General features: G+C 48.2%; 1 protein-coding gene across 2 annotated transcripts in view; it reads right to left on the reverse strand.

Annotated features, from left to right (window-relative positions):
- Positions 1 to 12695, reverse strand: part of CSE1L (chromosome segregation 1 like) — an 89280-nt gene that overhangs the window by 28385 nt on the left and 48200 nt on the right. For both annotated transcript variants that reach the window (XM_068264075.1, XM_068264076.1), the window contains exons 5-10: positions 11685 to 11786; positions 11324 to 11469; positions 8848 to 8938; positions 5619 to 5726; positions 811 to 903; positions 129 to 296 (exon numbers count right to left, since the gene is read on the reverse strand). In XM_068264075.1, coding sequence (XP_068120176.1) covers positions 129 to 296; positions 811 to 903; positions 5619 to 5726; positions 8848 to 8938; positions 11324 to 11469; positions 11685 to 11786 — 708 coding nt within the window. The remainder of the gene's footprint in view (positions 1 to 128; positions 297 to 810; positions 904 to 5618; positions 5727 to 8847; positions 8939 to 11323; positions 11470 to 11684; positions 11787 to 12695) is intronic.

Consider the following 12695-nt stretch of genomic DNA (forward strand, 5'->3'; position numbering starts at 1 on the left):
ACAAACTGACAAGTAGAAAGACAGTCACACACAGACACACAGGGAAGACACAGGCAGACAGACGCACACACAGAAAGACAGTCACAGACAGACGCACAGAGGTAGATGGCGAGAGAGTAATCTCTTACCAAGTCATATTTCACTTCTTGCCCCGTCGTCACCAGAAGGTTCCATATGGCAGTGACAAAGCGGGGCAGATACGGCTGAAACTCCTCATCGTATTTCTGGGCATACAAAGCAGCGTTGTCACAAATCTGTGATTTCAGCAACTCCAGCAGACCAGCCTCCTCTTCATCCTGTAATGTAGACGGAGCAGACATTTACCCAACATGCACTGGGAGGCCCCAGGGGTGAGTTACATTTACCCAGCATGCACTGGGAGGCCGCGGGATCCCGCTGAGCAGGGGTGAGTTACATTTACCCAGCATACACTGGGAGGCCAGGGGTGAGTTACATTTACCCAGCATGCACTGGGAGGCCAGGGGATCCTGCTGAGCAGGGGTGAGTTACATTTACCCAGCATGCACTGGGAGGCCGCAGGATCCCGCTGAGCAGGGGTGAGTTACATTTACCCAGCATGCACTGGGAGGCCGCAGGATCCCGCTGAGCAGGGGTGAGTTACATTTACCCAGCATGCACTGGGAGGCCACAGGGTCGAGTTACATCTACCCAACATGCACTGGGTGGTTGCAGAAACAACCAAGCAAGCTGCTGGAGGGCCCCAGGGTCACACGCAGCATATGAGGGGGGGGGGGGGGGGGAGGAGTTGCTAGATCACAGCTCAGACACTCATCAGCGGACCGTCCTTACGTCTGTCTGCAGAAGTTTGTTGTCCAGAGTCAGCAGGCTGTGAAAATTGGTCATCCAGGTCTCCATGTTGTCTTCAAAGAACTCTGGGAGATCCTAGAAAGAAGAGAGAGGTCAGTGGGAAGCAGATTCTTATTCCCCTATACAGTCTGATCTCTGGCACCCACCAACCCCGTCGTACTATGCCACAGCTGCCATACAGGTCTCATCCACCAGAAGCTTCTGAAAGTGAATACACTGTGACCACAATAAGGGCCTATTTCCACTACACGCAGATTGAATGCAGAATGGATGCGGAAAAACTGACTCCAATGAATGCCTATGGGAAAATCTGCATCAGAAAAATCGCGTTTAGTGGAAACAGGCCCATAGACATTAATCAGAGTCACTTTTTCTGCATCCAATCTGCGTGTAGTGGAAACAGGCCCTAAACATTTAAAAGGACAGGTGCAAAGATAAATAAAAAAATGGATCTACTTAGCCGGGGCTTCCTCCAGTCCCTGGAAGCCGATCTGTCCCTCACCGCAGCTCCGGGGTCCCCTCTGTTTCAGATGCGGAACTTGCCAGGTCGGCATCTACTGCGCCTCTCACCCTCGTGGTCTGGAGCGTTTTGTGCAGACGCAGTACTTTTGTGCCTGCGTACAACGATCCATGCCACCTTAGAATGATCGCGAGCCGGAGGTTATCCCGGGACACCGGCGAAGGACATATCAGCTGCAAGGGACTGGAGGAAGCCCTGAATAAGTAGATTCCATTTTTTATTTTTTTCTCGCACCTGTCCTTTAAGATTGGATGGTGTGCTTATACTGTAAATTATACAATCTCGATTGTATGTACAATCAGTACAAAAAGTTATGGATTTCACGATGAAAATCTGGTATTTGCTGCCACTACTCTCGAGACTGAAATGAGGTGAAGAGACCTCGGAAGTAGCTATTCCTAAAAGGAAGAAAACTTATTTGCAACCTACTGTATTTGCCGCGTATAAGATGCACTTTTTCTCCCCAAAAAATGGGGAGAAAGTCCCCTCGTCTTATACGGCGAATACAGGGAATCCCTGACGAACAAACGCCTGCCGATACATTGGGGACTCCCTGTACTGTCCCCGTGTGTCCGACCCCCCTTGTCTACTGCTCCCCATGGATTAGACAGTATGCAGTGTCTCACCTAATCCATGGCTCCCAAAGAACTTTTCTCTACCACACAGCTCCTCTAGTGTTGGCTTTGGCTGATCGCATCATCAGCAGAAACCGTCACTAGGGGAGTAACGCAGGAGAGGAACAGTCTGCGATCCCTGTGAAGCCATGAATCAGGCAAGACACTGCAGCTACACTGCTAATCAGACACATGGGGAGAAGGAGACACCGGGGGGGGGGGGGGTTGCATACTTTAGGGACAGAAGGGGGGACACAGGGACAGAAGGGGAACAGGAGGTAACACACTGGGGCAGAGGGGGACACACTAGGGTCACAATGATATGCAAATTGTGGCATTACATAGCGTCCGCAGGTTAGGCATCACAGACAAAGATCCAGTAGTGTAACACTATCACTAATTTTAGCTTTATTCTACTAGCGGCAATCCCCTGCGCCCTTTTCTCCAGATGTCATGGAGGTGGTAAAATTGGCCCATCAAATTTGTTATGGGTGTATGAGGCTTAACACTGCCAGCTCCTACACATTAGGTAGAGAGGTTACATTATTACACATTAGGTTAGATTATTAACAGAAAGAAGTACAACTCTTCATTTAGCGTTACTACTTTAAACTGTTAATATCAATGGGTATTAAGCCACTGAAAGTTTGCATATATTTGTTTTAGCATATCCCAGGTTGAAATAAACAGAACATGCAGACAAGAGAATTATCACTTAATATAATGTATTCTTGTGATAATATACACAGAATATACAAATATTACATATAAGAAAGTTATGATTACGATGCCAATTACTAAGATATCTGCTAACATATTATACTGTCCACCAAAAAATATATTGCATGAGATACATTACCAGTTCCTAGAGACCGTTTAACCTCCCTGGCGGTATATTAAAAACCGCCAGGGGGCAGCGCTGCCGTTTTTTTTTTTGCGTTTGTTTTTTTTTTTTAAAATCATGTAGCGAGCCTAGGGCTCGCTACATGATAGCCGCTGCTAAACGGCATCCCCCCAGCCCCTCCGATCTCCTCCGGCGATAGGCGATCAGGAAATCCCGTTCAAAGAACGGGATTTCCTGGAGGGCTTCCCCCGTCGCCATGGCGACGGGGCGGGATGACGTCACCGACGTCATGACGTCTACGGGAGTCCCGATCCACCCCTTAGCGCTGCCTGGCGCTGATAGGCCAGGCAGCGCAGGGGTCTGGGGGGGCCCTACGGCGGCGCAGATAGCGGCGATCGAACGCGGGGCGGCGGCGATCGGTGTGCTGGCGCAGCTAGCAAAGTGCTAGCTGCATCCAGCAAAAAAAAAAAAATTACGCAGATCGGCCCAGCAAGGCCTGAGAAAACCTCCTGCGCGGCTTACCGCCAAGGTTAAGCAAGAGCAGCAGCAGCCTAAAAATCTCTCGTTACCTATCTTTATAATGTTAGAACAAAGAAAGAAATCTAACTCCTCCTGCTGATTAACATACGCGTATGTCAGCACATCACATTCCAGAAATTCATTCTGATGATGTAATGTGCTTTTTGGTTTCACTTTCTATCTTATGAGTCATTCTAGGAGACCTTGCCAACTATTAGCTACTTGCTAAAATATTTCAGCTATTAGTTAGGTCATTTTCAGCGTGAGAAAAACCAAGTGTGGGAATACATGAGAATAGTTTCACATCATTACACTCTATGCGAGATATAAAACTGGTTATACAAAAACTGATTATTACTCATTTCAACAGTAATTTTGAGACTATGAGCTAGGAATAAATCAAAAGATATAAATTCATGATATATAAAAGGAATACAACGTTAAATATTTGACAACACTTTGGATTGAAATGAGTATTTACCCAATCAGCCGTGTGTTGGGCTGTACAGACAGGTGACAGGAGCCGTGCGTTGGGCTGTGCAGTCAGGTGACAGGAAGCCGTGTGTTGGGCTGTGCAGTCAGGTGACAGGAAGCCGTGTGTTGGGCTGTGCAGTCAGGTGACAGGAAGCCGTGCGTTGGGCTGTGCAGTCAGGTGACAGGAGCCGTGCGTTGGGCTGTGCAGTCAGGTGACAGGAAGCCGTGTGTTGGGCTGTGCAGTCAGGTGACAGGAGCCGTGTGTTGGGCTGTACAGACAGGTGACAGGAGCCGTGTGTTGGGCTGTGCAGTCAGGTGACAGGAAGCCGTGTGTTGGGCTGTGCAGTCAGGTGACAGGAAGCCGTGTGTTGGGCTGTACAGACAGGTGACAGGAAGCCGTGTGTTGGGCTGTGCAGTCAGGTGACAGGAGCCGTGTGTTGGGCTGTGCAGTCAGGTGACAGGAAGCCGTGTGTTGGGCTGTGCAGTCAGGTGACAGGAGCTGTGTGTTGGGCTGTACAGACAGGTGACAGGAGCCGTGCGTTGGGCTGTGCAGTCAGGTGACAGGAAGCCGTGTGTTGGGCTGTGCAGACAGGTGACAGGAGCCGTGCGTTGGGCTGTGCAGTCAGGTGACAGGAAGCCGTGTGTTGGACTGTGCAGTCAGGTGACAGGAAGCCGTGTGTTGGGCTGTGCAGTCAGGTGACAGGAAGCCGTGCGTTGGGCTGTGCAGTCAGGTGACAGGAGCCGTGGGTTGGGCTGTGCAGTCAGGTGACAGGAAGCCGTGTGTTGGGCTGTGCAGTCAGGTGACAGGAAGCCGTGCGTTGGGCTGTGCAGTCAGGTGACAGGAAGCCGTGCGTTGGGCTGTGCAGTCAGGTGACAGGAAGCCGTGCGTTGGGCTGTGCAGTCAGGTGACAGGAAGCCGTGCGTTGGGCTGTGCAGTCAGGTGACAGGAAGCCGTGTGTTGGGCTGTGCAGTCAGGTGACAGGAAGCCGTGCGTTGGGCTGTGCAGTCAGGTGACAGGAAGCCGTGCGTTGGGCTGTGCAGTCAGGTGACAGGAAGCCGTGCGTTGGGCTGTGCAGTCAGGTGACAGGAAGCCGTGCGTTGGGCTGTGCAGTCAGGTGACAGGAAGCCGTGTGTTGGGCTGTGCAGTCAGGTGACAGGAAGCCGTGCGTTGGGCTGTGCAGTCAGGTGACAGGAAGCCGTGCGTTGGGCTGTGCAGTCAGGTGACAGGAAGCCGTGCGTTGGGCTGTGCAGTCAGGTGACAGGAAGCCGTGCGTTGGGCTGTGCAGTCAGGTGACAGGAGCCGTGCGTTGGGCTGTGCAGTCAGGTGACAGGAAGCCGTGTGTTGGGCTGTGCAGTCAGGTAACAGGAAGCCGTGCGTTGGGCTGTGCAGTCAGGTGACAGGAGCCGTGCGTTGGGCTGTGCAGTCAGGTGACAGGAGCCGTGCGTTGGGCTGTGCAGTCAGGTGACAGGAAGCCGTGTGTTGGGCTGTACAGTCAGGTGACAGGAGCCGTGTGTTGGGCTGTACAGACAGGTGACAGGAGCCGTGCGTTGGGCTGTGCAGTCAGGTGACAGGAAGCCGTGTGTTGGGCTGTGCAGTCACGTGACAGGAAGCCGTGTGCTGGGCTGTGCAGTCAGGTGACAGGAGCCGTGTTCAAGCTACGAATCCGCACAATCACCTGACCATTTGCATAATTGAATCACCATGGTAACCAAGTATTGCACTGTAAGCTTACGCATCGTCTAGAAACTCTCCAATCCTACTGCTTCTGTAGGTCACTTCGCCATCCCCAACCAACATTCTGGAGGGTTACATGATTACCTGGAAGTTAAGGCTGTAGAAAAGCTTGGCAATCAAGATCAAGGAGGAGAAGAGCACTTTCAACGCACTGACATCATTGGCGTGAGTGTTACACAGACCAATCGTGCCCTAGAGAGAGAGAGCACAGGTTATACTGAGAAATGTACCATATACATTATACACACTGCCCCCTGGAGGAGGAGGATAGAGACACAGCAGGTTATACTGAGGAATGTACCATATACATTATATACACTGCCCCCTGGAGGAGGAGGATAGAGAGACCACAGGTTATACTGAGGAATATACCATATACATTATACACACTGCCCCCTGGAGGAGGAGGATAGAGAGACCACAGGTTATACTGAGGAATGTACCATATACATTATACACACTGCCCCCTGGAGGAGGAGGATAGAGAGACAGCAGGTTATACTGAGGAATGTACCATATACATTATACACACTGCCCCCTGGAGGAGGAGGATAGAGAGACAGCAGGTTATACTGAGGAATGTACCATATACATTATATACACTGCCCCCTGGAGGAGGAGGATAGAGAGACCACAGGTTATACTGAGGAATGTACCATATACATTATACACACTGCCCCCTGGAGGAGGAGGATAGAGAGACCACAGGTTATACTGAGGAATGTACCATATACATTATACACACTGCCCCCTGGAGGAGGAGGATAGAGAGACAGCAGGTTATACTGAGGAATGTACCATATACATTATATACACTGCCCCCTGGAGGAGGATAGAGAGACAGCAGGTTATACTGAGAAATGTACCATATACATTATACACACTGCCCCCTGGAGGAGGATAGAGAGACCACAGGTTATACTGAGGAGTGTACCATATACATTATATACACTGCCCCCTGGAGGAGGATAGAGAGACAGCAGGTTATACTGAGGAATGTACCATATACATTATACACACTTCCCTCTGGAGGAGGAGAGCGCAGGATATACTGAAGAATGCACACATTACACACACACTGCCTCCTGGAGGAGGAGAGAGCGCAGGTTATACTGAAGAATGTACAATGCTGCCCATAATTATTCATACACCTGGCAAATTTTGACTCAGTTACTTTTATTCAACCAACAGGTAATTTGACGGGAAATGACATGGATGTCTCACAAAAGATAAGAATGTACAAAAGAGGCATTATTGCGGGGGAAAAAAAAACAACATTTCTCAGCTTTTATTTACATTTGAGCAAAAAGTGTGCAGTCCAAAATTATTCATACCCTTCTCAATAATCAATAGTAAAACCTTCATTGGCTATTACAGTAATCAAACTCTTCCTATAATTGCAGACCAGCTCTTTGCAGGTCTCACCTAAAATGTAACTTTTATGGAATCGTATCATATAAAATAAAAAATAGGACCGTCAACTATCACCATATGACAATTGGGGGGGGGGGGGGGGGATGAGGCCAAGTTTCTCTGCAGACTGCCTGATGTTGTCGTTGAGAATCCTCATGTATTACTCTTTTTCATGGTGCCGTTTACTGTGATTAGGTTAGGGTTACTTTTTCACCCCTCTTACTATCCTCCTGGCCAGCACAGGTGTTACTTTTGGCTTCCGACCACGTCCTCTGAGATTTTCCACAGTGCAGAATATCTTGTATTTTTTAGCCACTGGAACTTGAAACCATTTAGAAATTGCCTTGTTGCCCTTTCCTGACTTGTGAGCAGCCACAATGCGCATTCGCAGGTCCTCACTGAGCTCCTTTGTGTTAGACATGACTATCCACAAACCAACTGCAGAGAGCTTTTTTTCACCTGTTGAGTCGATTAAAAAGCTGTTCCCAATTAATCAGGGTAATTAGGATGCTTTAGACCAGCTTGAACTATTTGGAATGGTATAGAACTTTGGATTTTCCCACAGACTGTGACAGTTTGAGAAGAGTATGAATAATTTTGGACTGGACACTTATTGCTCAAATGTAAATAAAAGCGGAGTATTTTTTTTCCTCTATAATACTGTAATGCCTTCTGTACATCGTCTTATCTTTTGGGAGAAACCTATGTCATTTCTCGTCAAAAAAATATTACTTGCCGGTTGAAAAAAAGTAACTTTAAAGAGAATCCGTAACCAAGAATTGAACTTCATCCCAATCAGTAGCCGATATCCCCTTTTACATGAGAAATCTTTACCTTTTCACAAACGGATAATCAGGGGGCTCTTTATGGCTAATATTGTGGTAAAACCCCTCCCGCAGTGTGAGGTGAGGACCATGGTCCTGGCAGTTTTGTGTCTCTGAACCTCATGGTATTATGTCTGTGAACCTCGTTGCATTGTGGGAAATAGCTGTTTAAAAGCAAGCAGCCTCTCCTTCCACTGACATCACCTGCCAGCAGTAAAAATGTCACCATGTGATAAATGTCAGAATGCAAATCAGGGAAAGATTTTACAATGGACAAAACGCTGACTAAATCATTTATACATAATTATTGTAAACATTAAAGAGAGTCTGAAGCGAGAATAAATCACGCTTCAGACCTCATAGATAGCAGGGGCATGTGTGCCCCTGCTAAACCGCCGCTATCGCGCCGCTAAACGGGGGTCCCTTCACCCCCAAATCCCCTCGGTGCAGCGTGGGAGCGCTTCCAGGTCTGTCAACGCGCATCTCCGCCTCTCCCCCGCCCCTCTCAGTCTTCCTTCACTGAGAGGGGCGGGGGAGAGGCGGCGATGCGCCGCTGATAGACGCGACTGGAGGCAGGGCTGCAGCCGTTAGCCCTGCCTCCAGGAGCGACCAAGTCTGCGACCAAGTGTTGCAGTGGGGGGTTTGGGGGTGAATGGACCCCCGTTTAGCGGCGCTATAGCGGCGGTTTAGCAGGGGCACACATGCCCCTGCTAACTATGAGCTCTGAAGCGAGATTTATTCTCGCTTCAGAGTCTCTTTAAGCACTTTTTTATTACATTCTTTTCATTGGAGTTCCTCTAAGTCAAAATTTGCTAGGAGTATGAATAATTATGAGCAGCACTGTATACATTATACACACCCTGCCCCCTGGAGGAGGAGAGAGTGCAGGTTATACTGAGGAATGTATACTTTATACACACACGCACTGCCTCCTGGAGAAGGAGAGAGACAGCGTAGGTTATACTGAAGAATGTATACATTATACATTCGTACTGCCCCCTGGAGGAGGAGGTGGGAACATCTGACCAATTGGATGGCTGTATAGTTGGATGGAAATGGCTCAGAATCAGCCGTACCTGGAAGAGGTTGGTCAGCGGTGCTGCAAACGTGTCCAGAACCAGTTTGATTTCAGTCCACAGTTCGCTGGATTTGAACTCGTGTCGATATCTGAGAAGAGAAATGCAGAGAATTAAATCCCTGAAAAACAATATACAGAGGTGTGATATGTACCGGCATACATCTCCAGGCCTCGTCATTAGCAGGCGGAGGGAGTAAAAGGGCTTCAGTCACTAAACACACACACACACACACACACACACACTAAGTGGCCAAAACAATTAGAGATTCATGGACTCAACAAGATGCGGATACCGTTGCTGAGGAATGTTGGCTCGTGCTGACATAATGGCGGATCTAAATTGGGTCAGATTGGATGGTGGCTTTCAAAGCTTTGAAGTGATCTTTTGACTTCGTCCCATAGATGCTCAATAGGATTTAGGTCAGGGGACTCAGTTGGCCATGGAAGCCGGTTAAACTGACTGATATTCCTCAAACCAATTTGAGACCGATCAAGCATGGTGGCAAGGGCCCACAACAGGAGTCTTTTCCTATTTATCTGCGATACCAAAGGCACTCTTGATGGTCTTCTGCTGCTTCAGCCCATCCTCTGCAAAGTCTTTCTTGTGTGCTGGGATGTGCTTTGTGATGCACCTGCTTTGAATTCAGCTGTAATTCGTTATGTTGTTGCTCTTCTGTTGCTACGGTCTATGCGTGCTTCTCTCCTTTCACCTCTGTTGTTCACCAGCCTTTTTCAACCGGAATAGTCCTTACCGCTAGAAGGTTTTTTTTAAATCAACTGGCCCTCTCTAAAACACCCGAGATAATCCTAAAAGGGTAATTGTTTCAGAGATGCACAAGCTCTTCTTGCACGGATCCCTCGTTCAAAGCCACTTAAATCTTTCATCTTACCCATTGTGACATTAACTTCCATGATAACTACGTCGTCAGAAGCGGAGCGTTCCTTCTAAGAGCCCTTTTCCACTAGGGCGTTTGCGACTGCTTAATCGCAAAACCGCAAACCGCTAGTGATTGTAAAATCGCTACGGTTTGCTTTTTAACATAGGAATCGCGGTAGGTCATTTCCACTACCGCGATTAGTTTTTTACTTGATCGCGATCGCGCCGCGGAACGACTTTTGCCGCGATTTTGCTATGCAGTGCATAGCATAGCAAAATCGCGGCCGCAAACGTCGGGAAATCGCGGTAAATTTTTAGCTTTTTCGATTCAGCAATCGCTAGCGTTCAGCGTGAACGCTAGCGATTGCTAGTGGAAAAGGGCCCTAAAAGCAACTGTGCCTTGTCACATCACCATTGGACTAGTTTACTTTCACATACACATGCCATCAAGTTGCAGTGTGTGTGTGTGTGTACAGTGTATGTGTATGTTTATCTACTGTGGCTAGATATAGAACGGTTTGCATTTGTGTAAGGCTCACAAATACACTTTTTTTCTTGAACCAACAGGGCACATCTTGGAGCTCACATAGCAAATGTTTATACACAAGAGGGAACCCAGAGGTCATAGACAGACTGTCTGCACGTTTAGTCTAGACATGGTACATCTCGGAGTTTGTGTACTTAAATGTTGGCTCCATTTAGAGGTAAACTAAACTTCATCTGCACATGGGAAGTACATGTCTCCGGACTTCAATCTCGTATACAAGTAAAAAGACCAGTGTATGAATATAGTCTGAAAAGCTCAGTAGATACTCATACATATAGGCATCCTCTATCGTATGGCTTAAAGCATGAGACTCCTAATCTCAGGTAGGGGGCGTTATCTCTTGACCTCTAGAATACTAAGAGTGCTGTGTGCAGACAACACACAGGTAGGGGGCGCTATCTCTATACCTCTAAAATACTGAGTGTGCTGTGTGCACAGACACAACACACAGCTAGGGGGCGCTATCTCTATACCTCTAGAATACTGAGCATGCTGTGTGCACAGACACAACACACAGGTAGGGGGCGCTATCTCTACACCTCTAGAATACTGAGCATGCTGTGTGCACAGACACAACACACAGCTAGGGGGCGCTATCTCTTGACCTCTAGAATACTAAGAGTGCTGTGTGCAGACAACACACAGGTAGGGGGCGCTATCTCTATACCTCTAAAATACTGAGTGTGCTGTGTGCACAGACACAACACACAGCTAGGGGGCGCTATCTCTATACCTCTAGAATACTGAGCATGCTGTGTGCACAGACACAACACACAGGTAGGGGGTGCTATCTCTACACCTCTAGAATACTGAGCATGCTGTGTGCACAGACAACACACAGGTAGGAGGTGCTATCTCTATACCTCTAGAATACTGAGTGTGCTGTGTGCAGAGACAACACATAGGTAGGGGGCGCTATCTCCTGACCTCTACAATACTGAGTGTGCTGTGTGCACAGACAACACACAGGTAGGGGGCGCTCTCTCTTGACCTCTAGAATACTAAGTGTGCACAGACACAACACACAGGTAGGGGGCACTATCTCCGTACCTCTTGAACAAAGAGTGAGCTGTGTGTAAGACGCCATTAATGACATGGAAATCTCCACTCTGGAAGCGATTCACCATCTCAGTCAGCAGATCCGGCCACTTCTGAGGGAAGTCCTCTCGTCCAATAATACTAATGGCATCGCTGAGCTGGAACAGAACAACAGAAACAAGTGATTGGGGGGGACATAAAGAGTGTGTACAGGAATGTAGAGAGGCGGGTCGTGAAAAGGAAGAGCGGGGCGGGAGCAGGAAGAGGTGGGGGCGGGAGCAGGGAGGGATGGGAGACGGGAGGAAGAGTCTGATAGAGAGTACAGTCATAGAGCAGGGCATCAGGAGAGTTGGCAGTAGGGTCATTACTACACCTGCTTCTGGATCTGCTCTGGACTGCTCAGCATCAGGTTCACTATGTTGGCTTTAATGGCCACCCGATCAGCTTCACAGATTTTGTTAGGTTCATCTTCAATCTGACAGGAGAAAGGAAAGTCACCATTATAGTGACACACCCACACTGGACAGGTCACACCCACCACACAATTATAGACAGACCCTTGCACAGGCCACACCCATCGTCACATCACGATAATAAAGGGGCATGCGTATGCTGCACACGCCACACATGCATTTGAATGGCAGGACAGCAACAGTCTAATGAGGAAGAAGGGTCAGTACAATAGCTCCCTGCCTACACAGTACAGGCCACACCCACCACTACAAAGTCCTAGTGACACACCCACATGCCACACCCACCACTGCACATTTGTAGCGACACTAACATTATACAAGCCCCTCCTATCACAGCATATATTACACGTCAGACCAATGACTGCATGACGCCGACAGAGTGGTGCACAAAGCGAAGCACGGCAGGCAGGGTAAGTGGATAGAACTTGGTGACAAATGGTGAGATTTGTGGCCTTTTTCTGAAGTTCTGTCACTTCAAGGGCAACACAAAAACAAGGAATAGCGATGTAACAAAAAGTGCAAAACATGGACAGGAAAATGGCCAATAGTGAACCTTGAGTATAATCGATTACCACACCACCACATTATCAAATGAGGCATATATGGTATCACTTTCACAGTGACTAGCCGTATAATACAGTTTGGTGTGTTTTAAAGGGAGCCTAAACTGAGAAGGATATGGAGGTTTCCTTTTAACCCTCCTGGCGGTCTATTAAAGGGGTTCTTTCGCGAAAAAAGTAGGCAGTTAAAAAATGTGACAGATGACAGGTTTTGGGCCAGTCCATCTTTTTAAGGGGGATTCTAGGGGCTTTCTTTGTTTTCAACAGCATTTCCTGAACAACAGTTTAACTGCCAACATAGTAAGATACCAGCCAGCCTCCCTACTCACTTGCACACTATTTTGTCAGTTA

The sequence above is a fragment of the Hyperolius riggenbachi genome, chromosome 12 (assembly GCF_040937935.1).
Source record: "Hyperolius riggenbachi isolate aHypRig1 chromosome 12, aHypRig1.pri, whole genome shotgun sequence".
NCBI lineage: Eukaryota > Metazoa > Chordata > Amphibia > Anura > Hyperoliidae > Hyperolius > Hyperolius riggenbachi.